The 15355-nt window shown below is 37.5% G+C and overlaps 1 protein-coding gene across 4 annotated transcripts in view; it reads left to right on the top strand.

The window, feature by feature from the left end:
* CWC27 (CWC27 spliceosome associated cyclophilin) overlaps positions 1–15355 on the top strand; it is a 328826-nt gene that overhangs the window by 58053 nt on the left and 255418 nt on the right. For all 4 annotated transcript variants that reach the window (XM_077117299.1, XM_077117298.1, XM_077117296.1 and 1 more), the window contains exons 8-9: positions 9386–9465; positions 10305–10338. In XM_077117299.1, the coding sequence (XP_076973414.1) occupies positions 9386–9465; positions 10305–10338 (114 nt within the window). The remainder of the gene's footprint in view (positions 1–9385; positions 9466–10304; positions 10339–15355) is intronic.

Genomic DNA, 15355 nt, shown 5'->3' on the forward strand with positions numbered 1-15355 from the left:
TTTTCTGCTTTGATTTGTTGATACGGTGTATTATATTAATTGATTTTCTTATGTTGAACCATCCTTGCATACCTGGGATGAATCCTACTTGGTCATGATGTATAATTCTTTTAATGTGTTGCTGGATTCGATTTGCTAGAATTTTGTTGCGGATTTTTGCATCTATATTTATTAGAGAGATTGGCCTGTAGTTTTCTTTTTTTGTAATATCTGTGCCTGGTTTTGGTATGAGGGTGATGTTGGCTTCATAGAATGAATTAGGTAGCTTTTCCTCCGCTTCGATTTTTTTGAAGAGTTTGAGGAGAGTTGGTACTAATTCTTTCTGGAATGTTTGATAAAATTCACATGTGCAGCCGTCTGGTCCTGGACTTTTCTTTTTAGGAAGCTTTTAAATGACTAATTCAATTTCTTTACTTGTGATTGGTTTGTTGAGGTCATCTATTTCTTCTTGAGTCAAAGTTGGTTGTTGATGTCTTTCCAGGAACCCGTCCATTTCATGTAAATTGTTGTATTTATTAGCGTAAAGTTGTTCATAGTATCCTGTTATTACCTCCTTTATTTCTGTGAGGTCAATGGTTATGTCTTCTCTTCCATTTCTGATCTTATTTATTTGCATCCTCTCTCTTCTTCTTTTTGTCAGTCTTGCTAAGGGCCCATCAATCTTATCGATTTTGTCATAGAACCAACTTCTGGTCTTATTGATTTTCTCTATTGTTTTCATGTTTTCAATTTCATTTATTTCTGCTCTAATCTTTGTTATTTCTTTCCTTTTGCTTGCTTTGGGATTAGTTTGCTGTTCTTTCTCCAGTTCTTCCAAGTGGACAGTTAATTCCTTAATTTTTGCCTTTTCTTCTTTTCTGATATAGGCATTTAGGGCAATAAATTTCCCTCTTAGCACTGCCTTTACTGCGTCCCATAGGTTTTGATATGTTGTGTTTTCGTTTTCATTCGCCTCGAGATATTTACTAATTTCTCTTGTAATTTCTTCCTTGACCCACTGGTTGTTTAAGAGTGTGTTGTTGAGCCTCCATGTATTTGTGAATTTTCTGGCACTCCGTCTATTATTGATTTCCAACTTCATTCCTTTATGATCCGAGAAAGTGTTGTGTATGATATCAATCTTTTCAAATTTGTTAAGACTTGTTTTGTGACCCAGTATATGGTCTATCTTTGAGAATGATCCATGAGCACTTGAGAAAAAGGTGTATCCTGCTGTTGTGTGATGTAATGTCCTATAAATGTCTGTTAAGTCAAGCTCATTTATAGTAATATTCAGATTCTCTATTTCTTTATTGGTCCTCTGTTTAGATGTTCTGTCCATTGATGAGAGTGGTGAATTGAAGTCTCCAACTATTATGGTATAGTGTCTATTTCCCTTTTCAGTGTTTGCAGTGTATTCCTCACGTATTTTGGGGCATTCTGGTTCGGTGCATAAATATTTATGATTGTTATGTCTTCTTGTTTAATTGTTCCTTTTATTAGTATATAGTGTCCTTCTTTGTCTCTTTTAACTGTTTTACATTTGAAGTCTAATTTGTTGGATATTAGTATAGCTACTCCTGCTCTTTTCTGGTTGTTATTTGCATGAAATATCTTTTCCCAACCTTTCACTTTCAACCTATGTTTATCTTTGGGTCTAAGATGTGTTTCCTGTAGACAACATATAGAAGGATCCTGTTTTTTAATCCATTCTGCCAGTCATGTCTTTTGATTGGGGAATTCAGTCCATTAACATTTAGTGTTATTACTGTTTGGATAATATTTTCCTCTACCATTTTGCCTTTTGTATTATATATATCATATCTGACTTTCCTTCTTTCTATACTCTTCTCCATACCTCTCTCTTCTGTCTTTTCGTATCTGACTCTAGTGCTCCCTTTAGTATTTCTTGCAGAGCTGGTCTCTTGGTCACAAATTCTCTCAGTGACTTTTTGTCTGAGAATGTTTTAATTTCTCCCTCATTTTTGAAGGACAATTTTGCTGGATATAGGAGTTTTGGTTGGCAGTTTTTCTCTTTTAGTAATTTAAATATGTCATCCCACTGTCTTCTAGCTTCCATGGTTTCTGCTGAGAAATCTACACATAGTCTTATTGGGTTTCCCTTGTATGTGATGGATTGTTTTTCTCTTTCTGCTTTCAAGATCCTCTCTTTCTCTTTGACCTCTGACATTCTAACTAGTAAGTGTCTTGGAGAATGCCTATTTGGGTCTATTCTCTTTGGGGTGCGCTGTACTTCTTGGATCTGTAATTTTAGGTCTTTCATAAGAGTTGGGAAATTTTCAGTAAAAATTTCTTCCATTAGTTTTCCTCCTCCTTTTCCCTTCTCTTCTCCTTCTGGGACACCCACAACACGTATATTTGTGCGCTTCATATTGTCATTCAGTTCCCTGATCGCCTGTTCAAATTTTTCCATTCTTTTCCCTATAGTTTCTGTTTCTTTTTGGAATTCAGATGTTCCATCCTCCAATTCACTAATTCTAGCTTCTGTCTCTTTAAATCTACCATTGTCGGTATCCATTGTTTTTTCCATCTTTTCTACCTTGTCCTTCACTCCCATAAGTTCTGTGATTTGTTTTTTCAGTTTTTCTATTTCTTCTTTTTGTTCAGCCCATGTCTTCTTCATGTCCTCCCTCAATTTATCGATTTGGTTTTTGAAGAGGTTTTCCATTTCTGTTCGTATATTCAGAATTAGTTGTCTCAGCTCCTGTATCTCATTTGAACTATTGGTTTGTTCCTTTGACTGGGCCATATTTTCAATTTTCTTAGCGTGATCCGTTTTCTTCTACTGGCGTCTGGGCATTTAATCAGATTTCCCTGAGTGTAAGACCCCGCAGGTTGAAAGATTTTTCTGTGAAATCTCTGGGCTCTGTTTTTCTTATCCTGCCCAGTAGGTGGTGCTCGTGGCACTCATCTGTCTGCGGGTCCCACCAGTAAAAGATGCTGTGGCTCCTTTAACTGGAAAACTCTCGCTGTGGGGGGGGTCGCCAGCCAAAGCAGTTTGGGGGAGTGCCAATCCGAATCTCCCAGCCGGCCCGGGGATCCGCGCGCGGGGAGGGTCGCTGGCCTCCGCGGCTTGGGGTCGTGCCTATCCAAATTTCGCAGCCAGCCCAGGGCGCCAAGCGTCGCGGGGGGGTGCCAGCCGCTACGGCTTGGGGAAGTGTCTATCCACCGTTCCCAGCCGCACCAGGAAGCCACGTGTTTGGAAGGGACCCCGGTCGCCGTTCTCCGCGGCTTGGGTATCTCCGATCCAATTCTCCCAGCTGGTCCGGGGGGCCGCGCATGGGGGGGCGCCAGCTGCTGCGGCTTGAGGGGATCACCTGTCCAATTCTCCCAGCCGGCCCGGGAAGGAGGGAGGGAAGGACTCCGGCCGCCTGCCGCCCCGGCCCGGGGAAGCCCGCGCCCCTCGGCGATCTCACCTGAGCGGGTTCTCCCAGCCAGTCAGCCGTTCCAGAATGGGGTACGCTGTCTTCTTGGTCTCTGTTGTGGCTCCGGGAGCTGTTCTGAATCGTTTCTACTTCTCTAGTAGCTGTTCTGGAGGAGGAACTAAGACCCGCGCGTCTTACTAAGCCGCCATCTTCTCCGGAAGTCCCCCACAGGTATAGTTTTTAAATGACTTCTGAATGGACATTAGTTTGGTATTGAGGCTGGGAGAAATCCAAAATCAAGGTGTCGGCCAGGTAACATGTTCCTCTCAACGTCTCGAAGATTAGCCGAACTGCTTGCCCTGCTGGCAGCTCCCTGCCGCTTCTCGGCCCATAACCAGAAAAGAACTTTTAAAACTGGATTATAATCATGTTTTAATTGTTAATGTGTCTGAAATATGGAGTACTCAATATTAATACAAAAACCTAAAAATCTCTTATTTCCATTATGGGAATATATTTCAGAAGGTATTCATTTGCCTTAAAATAAAGCCTATCAAATTTAGGAACGTGTACTCTCAATTTTTAACAGTGATGGATGGGACTTAAGAAAAAGAAATAAATTTTCACCTCCCAGTACTGTTTGACATTTAGGATTTTCAGTTTACATGTTTTGTAATGATTTTCAAAACAAAATTCCTCTTCAAAGTAAATAGAAATTATCGTTTGCTCCTGTCAACTCTTTAACCTCTCATTGTTCATTCTAATATGATTTTAGTGGCGTCGGATGGGGGATTAGGGGCAAGGTTGGTGACAAGCAGCTTCCCTCCTCAGGATACAAAGTATGTTTGAAAGCTTCCCATCCTGCTTCAGAGAAGTTTGCAGGATAGGGAATTTCAACACTGAAACCAGACTAGCATTCTGGGTCCAGAGGGGCCTGTAGGAAAGAGAAAAATGGCTACATTTGGATTTTAGCATCATATCAGACTGACCTGGATTTAAATAATTCTAGATCCATTACCACTCACTCACTAGTTTTGAGGCCTCTAATAAATTACTCAGCCTCTCTAAGTTTTAATTTGTAAAATGGAATTACTTTCATGTGGCGGATGAGGGCTGAGTGGTAGAAGTACTATATTGTAGCACAGTGTCTGGTACAAGGCATGTACTTAATAGGTTAGAATAGTAGTTATAGTAAATACTGGTTATTTCGTGGTACTTTTTCCTGTATATTGTTTACCTAACTAATATGTAAATTTATTGAGAACATGAACTTCAAAGTTAAGGAGTTTAATAAAGATTTGGTCATTGATAAATGTTGTCACACTTGAGAGGCTTTTCCACACATCTGGCATCCATATATTAAATAGTACTTCGTATGTGCAAATATCTGGTTGCTTTAGTGTGCCAGGCTGAAACTTTTGTGTACCCCAGAAAAGCCATTTTCTTTACTCCTCAACCAATATTGTTGGATGGGATTTTTTGATTAAGTCATTTCCATGGAGATTTGACCTACCCATTAGTGGGTGACACCTTTTGATTAGGTGAATTTCATGGAGATGGTTCTCCACCCACTAAAGGTGATTTGTTTACTTTGTTTACTAGACTCCTTTAAGAGGGAACCATTTTGAAAATAGCTTAGTTGCTAACACAGACAGACAGAGATGTTTGGAGATGAAGAAAGAAAATTTCCCCAGGAAAACTGTTTGAAGTCAGAAGCCAAGCGACTAGCAGACTCCAGCCATGTCCCCAGCTGATGGAGGTTGGCCCTTCCTGGGTCAAGGTATCGTTCTCTGGATGCCTTAGTTTGGACATTTTTATGGCCCTAGAACTGTAAACTTTAATTTAATAAATCCCCTGTATAAAAGCCAGCCTATTTCTGGTATATTGCATTCCAGCAACATTAGCAAATGAAAACACTTGGGTACAATTTTTAGAGTGACTCTGTGTAGAAATTGACAAAAGAATTAATACTGTATATTTCAAATTACTCTTCTCATCTAAGTCATAATGTATGGGTCTGTTTTGGTTTGCCAGTTATACTGGAATGCAATATACCAGAAATGGATTAGCTTTTACAAAGGGGATTTATTAAGTTACAAATTTACCGTTCTAAGGCCATAAAAATCTCCAAATTAAGGCATGAGCAAGAGGATACCTTCACTCAAGAAAGGTTGATTGCATGTGGGGTTTTTCTGCCACATGAGGAGGCACGTGGTGATGTCTGTTGGCCCTTCTCTCCTGGGTTGGTTTCTATAATGGCTGTCTCAGCTCTTGTGGGTCCTTCTGAGATCTCCTGGGGGTGTTTTCTTTCTCTTAGCTTCTGTAGGCCCTCTCATACCTTCTCTGGAGCAAATTCTGGATTCATCTCTTGGCTTAGCATATCCCAGAGCAGGTTCAGTCTCCAGGCATCTGAATGCTTCTGGCTTTCTGTGTCACCTCTCTTAAAGGACTCCAGCAAGCTGACAGACATGTCCTGAATGGGTTGGGGTTAAATCTGCATGGAAACAACCTAACTAAAAGATCCCACCCACAATAGGTCTGCCCCACAAGGTTGGATTAAAAGAACGTGGCTTTTCTGGGGTTTATAACAATTTCAAACCAGCCCAGGGTCATAAAAATTTAGCTAGTTGTATGTAAATCATGGCAAAGATTTAGTGCTTGGATATGGTGTAGTACTTGGATATGGTAAGCAGTAGACCTATTGTTTTTTAATAAATAATTTATTTTAAATTGTGGTATAATATAGAAAACATAAAAGTCATTTTAACCATTTTTAATGGGTAATTCTCTTATATTAAGTACATTAACAATATTGTGTAACTTTCATCACTGTCTATTTCCAGTCTGTTTACATCATGCCAAACTAAAACTCATACTTATTTAGCAATTATTCCCCATCTCCCATGCACCCCCGCTCAGCAACCATTCTTCTTTCTGTTTCTATGAATTTGCTTGTTCTAAGTATTTAATATAAGATAAATCATACAATATTTGGCCCTTTGTGCCTGCCTTATTTCACCCACTGTGATGTCTTCAGAGTTCATCCATGTTGTAGCATGTATCAGCACTTCACTTCTTTTTATGGCTGAAAAATATTCTGCTGTATGGATACACCACATTTTGTTTATTCATTCATCTGTTAATGGACACTTGGGATGCTTCCATCTTTTGGTGATTGTGAATAATGCTGCAATGAATGCTGGTATACAAATACCTGTTCAGGTCCCTGCTTTCAGTTCTTTTGGATTTGTACCTAGGAGTGAAATTGCCAAGTCATATGGTAATTCTATTTTCATCTTTCTGAGGAACGGCCAAACTGTTTTCCACAATGGCAGTATCATTTACATTCCTACTAACAATGTACAAGGGTCCCTATTTGTCCACATCCTTGTCAATACTTGTTATTTTCAGTTTCTTAAATAATAGTCATCCTAGTAGATGCTTAAGTGGTATCCCGGTATAGTTTTAGTGTGCATTTTTTAAATGGCTGGTGATGTAGAGCAACTTTTCATACTTATTGGCCATTAGAATATCTTATTTAGAGAGATATCTATTCATATCCTTGGTCTATTTTTGTTAATTGGGTAGTTTGTGTTTTTGTTGTTGAGTTGTGGAAGTTATTTATATATTCTGGATATTAAACCTTTATCAGATACAGGTTTTACAAATATTTTCTCCCATTCCATAGGTTGTCTTTTTATTTTCTTGATAATGCCCTTTGATGCACAAAAGTTTAAAAATTTTGATGACGTTCATTTTATCTGTTCTTCTTTTGTTACTCGTACTTTTCCTGTAAAATCTAAAATTCCTTTGCCTACTGCAAGGTCCTGAAGATATTTTATGTTTTTTCTAAAAGTATTATAGTATTAGCTCTTCTATTTATGTTGTTGATCCATTTTGAATTAATTTTTGTGTATGGTGAGAGGTAGGGGTCCATATTCATTCTCTTGAATGTGGATTTCTAGTTTTTCCAGCACCATTTGCTGAAGAGATTATTCTTTTCTTATTGAGTGGACTTGGAATCCTTGTGAAAAAATCAAATGGCCAAAGATTTGTAGATTTATCTCTAGACTCTTAATTCTCTTCCATTGCTCTGTATGCCTATCCTTTTATGAGTACCATCTGTTTTAATTAATGTTTCTTTGTAGTAAGTTTTGAAATCTAGAAGGGGAAGTCCTTTATGTTTCCTCTTCTTTTTCAAGATTATTTTGGCTTTTCAGTGCCCCTTACAGTTCCATATGAATTAGAGGATCTTTTCCATTTTTTGCAAAAAAGACTACTATAATTTTAATAGGGATTGCATTTGAATTTGTAGATTGATTTAGGCAGTATTGATATCTTAACAATATTAAGTTTTTCAGTCTATGAATGCAGGATATCTTGCCATTTATTTATGCTGTGTTTAAATTCTTTCAGCATTATTTTTAGTTTTCAGTATATGTCTTTTACCTCCTTGGTTAAGTTTATTCCTAAGCTTATTATTCTTTTAGATGTTGTTATAAAGTGAATTGTCTTCTGATTTCCTTTTCAGATTGAATATTGCCAGTATATAGAAACCCAACTGACTTTTCATATTTATCTTCTCTCTTGCAACTTTGTAAAATCTGTTTATCAATTCTACTACTGTTCTTGTGGAGTCTTTGTGATTTTCTCTATATAGGATCATGTCATCTGGTAATAGGGATACTCTGACTTCCTTTCCAATATAGATGCCTTATGTTTCTTTCCATTGCCTGATTGCTCTGGCTAGAACCTCTAGTACGATGTTGAATAACAGTGGTGACACAGGGCATCCTTGTCTTGTTCTTGATCTTAGAGGGAAAACTTTCAGTCTTTTACCATTGAGTATGATATTTGTTATGGTAAATCATATTTTACATAAATACTTGTTGTCATGTTGGTAAAGTTACCTTCTGTTCCTAGTTTTCTTAGTGTTTTATTATGAAACAGTGTTGGATTTTGTCAAATGCATTTTCTGCATCAATAAAGAGATGATAATTATTTCTTTCCTTGATTGATTCTATTAATGTGGTGTTTTATATTGATTAATTTTCCTATGTCCAATTGTTCTTGGATTCCTGGGATAAATTCTACTAGGTCATAGTGTATAATCCTTTTGATATACTGTTGGATTCAGTTAGCCAGTGTTTCATTGAGGTCTTTTACATTATATTCATAAGGGATATTGGTTTGTAATTTCTTTTCTTGTGCTGTTTTTATCTGACTTTGCTATCTGGGTAACATTGGCCTCAAAGAATGCATTCCGAAGTAATTCTTCCTCTTTAATTTTTGGAAGAGGTTGAGAAGGATTGATGTTAACTCTTCTTTAAATGCTTGGTAGAATTCAGCAGTGAACCCATCTGGTCCTGGACTTTTCTTTTGGGAGGTATGTTAGTTTGCTAATGCAGATGGAATGCAATATACCAGAAATGGAACAGCTTTTAAAAAGGGAATTTGCTAAGTTGCAGGTTTATAGTTCTGAGACCATAGAAATATCCAAATTAAGGCATCCAGAGAAAGATACCTTAATTCCAAAGAATCTGCTGCCTCCCTATGTTTAGAGAGTGGCATATAACTGCTGCAAAGAGGATGAAAGTCACCAATATTTACTGTAATTTACCAACCTTTTCCTCCAGCTTTTCCTTGGATGCACCCCAGTGTACTCCAGAGTTTCGAAATAGTTATTCATCAGTTCTTGCCTGTTTAATAGTGGTTTTGGTGATGGGGCTGATTTCTGGAGCTTCCTACTCTACCATCTTCACATAATCCTTTATCAATAGACTGATTGTTAAGAGTTTATCACATTTTCAAAGAAAAGATATTTTTAAAATAGTATTTTCAGTCAATGAAAAAGTAGGATTCTTATTTATAAAAATTTAGTGTTTACTGCATTTTTCTATAAACACGTGTTTTTTTGGACACTACATTATATATAGGCTTTATGTAAATTTGTCAATTTATATTTTTGGCATACTCTTTTCTTCTACTTATGATTTTATATATATATATTTCTTTTTCAGAGTATGAAGGGAAAAAGCAAAAGTAGTCATGACTTGCTTAAAGATGATCCACATCTCAGTTCCGTTCCGGTTGTTGAAAGGTTAGTATGGTGCTGGTATGATTCTGTATTCTTATTTTCTGGCTCAGAGCATTTTTCTTATTTTCTTTGTATATAAACAGTCAGTTCTTATAAATCAGAGTAACTGTTAAACTTTTGTAATCTTCAGATACTTCGGATGCTAGGAAAGCATTTGCTCTAATGTTTAATGTTTACTTTGAAGTTACTATTTCCTTGAAGTATTTTGTCTCATTTGGTATCATGGGTAAGCAAAAGAAAGTTGAAGGTTTTTGTGAAGGATTCATCACCTTTTGAGTTGACTCCTTTAGTGTTCTCACATACTCTCAGGCGTTAACAGGATATTGTCTTACTATCTTTGCTGCTGCTTTTTGAGAGGAATATGTCTTTGTGTTAAATATAATTGTACATGATATATTGGGTCAGTGTATCAAAAGTAAACGAAAATACTATTACACTGAAGTTAACTCATTTTCAAAAGCTCTATTTTGAAAGTCTTTTCTTAATAACTGTAGATTTGAAGGATTTGGTTTCTTCAGCCTTATTACTTAAAGGAAATAGAATAAATTGTTTTCTGCAGACCTTTGGTTTAAAAAATGGCACTGTTGTTGGTTGTTGTGACTGTTTACTCTTGAAAAAAGTTCCAATATAGTCATATATCTGCTATAGAGCCTACCTCAGATTCTCTTTATACTTGTGACTCTCTTTTAGAATGTTTCCTCTTCTGTACAACACTTTTCTAAAATTCCTGTAATGAAATAAAATTTTGGAAAAATCTTGTCAGCAAGCTGCTCTGAATTTGGATTTCTGAATAATTTAGTTTCATTTTGATGCTGATATTTGTTTTACTTATTTTGTTATAGTGAAAAAGGTGATGCTGCAGGAGATTCAGAAGATGTGAGTACTGACTTTAGTGTAATGGAAGTTTGAATAATCTATACAATGCACAAAATATTTTCAGAATCACACTATTTTTCCTTTTAAACTAATGCATGTTAATTTGTAATTATCTATATTTAACATTTTGAAAAAAAATGGAAAGTTTTGAAGAATACAAATCATTTATTTTGATCTTGGAATATTTCTTTCCAAATGGTTGTGTTTGTAATTCCCTACCAAATTGGAATTATGTATCATAGATGAATTTCTAGCGTGCTCCCCTCCTCCCCCCGTAATATTCCTTGAATGCTCAAAATTCAAATATCCAAGGATGGTGGGAAGATAGAGGAGTACGGAGCTCTAGGATTTAGTCCTTCCACCAGAACGACTATTAAGCAGGCAGGAACTGTCTGAAACAACTATTTCGACACTCTGGAGGCCAAAAGTACACTGTAAGCATCTAGGGAAGAACAGGAGAAAGAGGCTGATAAATTGTAGTAAAGAATAGTAAATTTCTCTCTCTGCATGGTGACTATCAGCACCCATCCCACTCTTATAGCAGGTTGCCATGGAGCCCAGTCCCTGTCCAGCTCACTGGCGACAGAAAGGGACATAAAAGCGTTCTTCCCCAAGACCTGGGGTATCACAGCCAATTACTGATGATGGCTTGTGATGAGTGATTTTGGATCTGGCTCTTAGGGCAGCCATTTCATTGTTTCAACCCACCTCAGACAGAGGCAACTGCAGCCATTGTTTCAGCTTGCCCTCCAGCTACAGCAGAGGAGACTTAAAACTCTACACTTTCTCAGGGCTCTGGGGAATAGTTAATTGAAGTGCTTCATTTGCTGTCTAAGCTAGGATTGCTCAGCTTTGGGGAGCTGTGAAGGAGGCTCCTATTCCCCTTTTTAAGGTGCTTTGGAACTGGTCTGTGCACCCTTCATGGGATCTTGGCCCTGTTTCAACTGGGAATGAACGACTTGGGAAAGTCCCCTTTAGTGTGCCTTATCTCCCAGAATTTACTCTCCAGGTAAAAGCAGCTAAGACAATAAAAGAGTATAAGAATAAAGGGTGGAAGGGTAGTTCAGTGGTAGAATTCTCGTCTGCCATGCAGGAGCCTGGGTTCGATTCCTGGCCCATGTACTTCCCAAAACAAACAAACAAGCAAGCAAACAAACAAAAACTCAACAAATGATGCTGCAATAACAGGATACTGACATGGAAATAGAATGAAATGTGACCTTACCATACAGCATACAAAACAAACAAACAGAAAAGAATCAATAGAAGTGGACAACATGGGACAAATGCTTGACAGTTTCTAATACCCAGGAGAGGGAGGTCTGTCTCTTGGGAAACAGAAGGGATAGCCAAACTCTTGTAAACAGGGGAACTCCAAAACATCAAGCAAAATAACCAAGACAAGACACAGGCATAGAAAGACAGGGGAAACCCTGTATTCTGCATTTGCCTTAGGCAGATATTATTGATAGGAAGGCTGAAGCTCAAGAAAATCTTTGTCTTATCACAAGCTGGTTACAAAATCAAGAAAGAGACATTTCAGACAACAAATCCCAGAATAAACATTTTAAAATATCAAAATGTTCAGTGTGCAACAAGAGTACAAGACAAACAAAGAAACAGGTGATGACGGCCCATCCAGCAACAGAAGATGATAAAAAATCTAGAAAATACCAAAAAAAAAAGACCAAATGTGGATAACTCCAAAAAAAGACCAAATGTGAATATACTGAACAAAGCCTTTAAAAAAATGATCCTAAAAATACTCAAGGAGATGAAGGAAAATACAAAGAAATAACTAAAGGATATCAGGAAAGCAATGACTGAGCAATCTGAGAATCTTAGCAAAGAGACTGAAATTTTAAAGAGGAACCATAATAACTGAAGACGACTGTATTAGTTATGTTTCTCTAGAGAAACAGAATCAACAGGGAATACTTGCAAATATAAAATTCATAAAAGTGTCTCACGTGACCACGGAAACACAGAGTCCAAAATCCTCAGGGCAGGCTGTGAAGCCGATGATTCCGAAGGAGGGTCTGGATGAACTGCACAGGAGAGGCTCACCAGCCGAAGCAGGAAGAGAGCCTGTCTCTTCTGAATCCTCCTTAAAAGGCTTCCAGTAATTAGATTGAGCATCATTCATTGCAGAAGACACTCCCCTGGCTGATTACAAATGGAATCAGCTGTGGATGCAGCTGACATGATCATGATTTAATTCTATGAAATGTCCTCATTGCAACAGACAGGCCAGCACTTGCCCAACCAGACAAACAGGCACCACCACTTGGCCAAGTTGACACATGAACCTGACCGTGACAGCCACAATAACTGAAAAGAAATATTCCTAGAAGGATTTTAAAGGCAGGTTGGAGCTAACAAGAAGAAAGGATCAGCAGATTTGAAGACAAGACAATTGAAGTGAGTCAGGATGAGGAGAAAAAATAGTATTATAAAAATTGAAAGTACCCCAAGATGCCCCTGGGATGCTATCATATATACCAATAGATACACTAAGGGAGTTCCAGAAGTAGAAAAAAGACAAAAGGGCAGAAGGAATAGTCAAAGAAATAATGAAGAACTTCCCAAACTTAGCAAAACACGTGAATGTGCACTTCCAAAAAGCCCAGAGAACACCAAACAGGATAAACATGAAGAAAAACATATCCTATCATATAATGATCAAACTACTGAATATAAAGGACAAGGAGAGAGTTCTGAAAGTGATTAGTCCTGAAAGTGATTATGTATATGGGAGTCCCAATTATATTGAGTGATGATTTCATATCAAAAACCATGGAAGTGGGAAGGCAGTGCGCTGAAATACTTAAAATTGCTAAAAGAAAAAACAACTGCCAACCAAGAATTTTCTAGAGTGGGAATTTCTATCAAAAATGAGGGATAGATTAAGACATTCCCAGATAAACAAAAGCTGAGGGAGTTCATCACCACTAGACCTACCTACAAGCAGTGCTAAAGGGAGTTCTTCAGACTGAAAGGAAAGGGCACTAGACCTTGTGTCAAAGCAGCATAAAGGAATGAAGACCTGCAGTAAAGGTAGCCATTTGAGTAATTATGAATGCCAGTGTCATTGTAGTATATTGTTTGGTACAAAATTCCAGTTCTTATCTATAGATGCTAAAATGCAAATACATAAAAAGTAATGCTAAGTCTATGATTTTGGACATAAAATATGCAAAGGTATAGATGGTAACAAGTATAAAAAGGATACTTAGGGGACAGAGGCCTGTAGGAAATGTATATGTGAGTGCTGCTGAAGTTCACTTGGTATCAAACCAAATATGATTGTTAAATATTTAGGGTGTTAAATTTTAACCCCATGGTAACTGCAAAGAAAAATAGATAAATACCCAAATAGAAAAGAGAAGGCACTCAGTATGTAACAGCACAAGAAATCAAATAAATATAAATAAACGTAGACAATAACAGAAGAACTGAGAGGCAGAAACGGCGTACAAAGGCTGAATAGGAAAAAGGTAGAGGCAAGTCCTGCATTATCAGCACTGACTAAATGAAAATGGATTCAACTTTCGAGTCAGAAGGCAGAATCGGCAGAATGAATAAGTGCATGGCCTAACTTTATGCTGTTTATAAGAGACTCAAATTTAATTCTAAGATACAAGTAGGCTGAAAGTGAAAGGCTGGTAAAAATATATCATGCAAATAGTAACTAAGGGAGAGCTGAGGCAGATATATTAATATCAGATAAAAGGCACTTAAGTGAAAAACAGATAACGAGGTCATCATGTACTGATAAAGGGGACAATTCAACAAGAAGACATAATAGTTACAAATATATATGCACCCACCAGCTGAGGAAAACCTGCCTTGTGAAGAGCAAGGAGGAGCGTGTTGAAGGTAGAGGGAACGATATGTATAAAAAGCTCTGAAATAGGAGCGAATTGGCTGTGTTCCAGGAGCTGAAAACAGGCCAGCATAAGTGGCGCATAGTGACAGCGAGGAGAATGGCATGAGACTGAATAGTAAGACAGAGGCCAGGTATCACAGGGCTTCAGAGGCCATGGTGAGGTGTTTTAGTTTCATCCTAAAAGTAATAAGGAACAGATGAAGGATGTTAGTTTAAAAAAAGGGTGCTAACATTGGGAATCTGCTTAATAGCACTAAATTACATTCTTGAATGTTGTTTTTTTTTTTTTTTTTTTTTTTTTTTTTTTTAAAGGAAAGACAGAGAGAAGGAAGGAAGGATAGAAGGAAGGAAGGAAGGAAGAAAGGGAAACATCTTTCAAACATTTTCTTGTTTTATTGTATTCTGTTTCTCCGTTTTTGTTACATGGGCTGGGGCCGGGAATCGAACCGAGGTCCTCCGGCATAGCAGGCAAGCACTTTGCCTGCTGAGCCACCGCGGCCCGCCCTTGAATGTTGTTTTAAGAGGGAAATTTTTAGCTTGTATATATGTTAATAGAATAAAATTTCTAAAGAAAACAGCCATAGGACTATACAACACAAACAGCTCATCAACTCTGTTGTAAGCAATGGACTATAGTAAATAGTATGATTATAAAAATTTTCTTTCATGTATTGTAACAAATGTACCACATTAATGCCTGGTGTGATATATGGGGACTGTATTTTTTCAGCACAATTTTTCTGTATACCTGTAACTTCACTAATAAAAAAAAAAGAAGGGTGTTAGGATCAACTTTGCATTTTAGGAAGATCAACATGGTAGTTTTATAAAGAACAGGTAAGAGGAAATAAGCTAAAGGCAAGGAGACCAATTAGAAAACTTTTATAGGAGGAGAGCTTGATGTAAGATGATAGCTCTGAGATAGCATGAAGATACGCTTTAAAGAGATATGGGAGGGACTGATTTCATACTATGAGGCGAGGGAGAAGGAGTAGTCTAAGACAACCACAAGGTTTTGGTTTGGGCAAATTGTTAGATGGTACAAAAGAAAGGGTAGTGTCTTTCTTTTGTTCTAGGGGTCCACAAGCATCCAGTTAAGAATCCAGCCTAACCACAACTTGCCTGATC

Source organism: Tamandua tetradactyla, chromosome 9 (genome assembly GCF_023851605.1).
Source record: "Tamandua tetradactyla isolate mTamTet1 chromosome 9, mTamTet1.pri, whole genome shotgun sequence".
Lineage (NCBI taxonomy): Eukaryota > Metazoa > Chordata > Mammalia > Pilosa > Myrmecophagidae > Tamandua > Tamandua tetradactyla.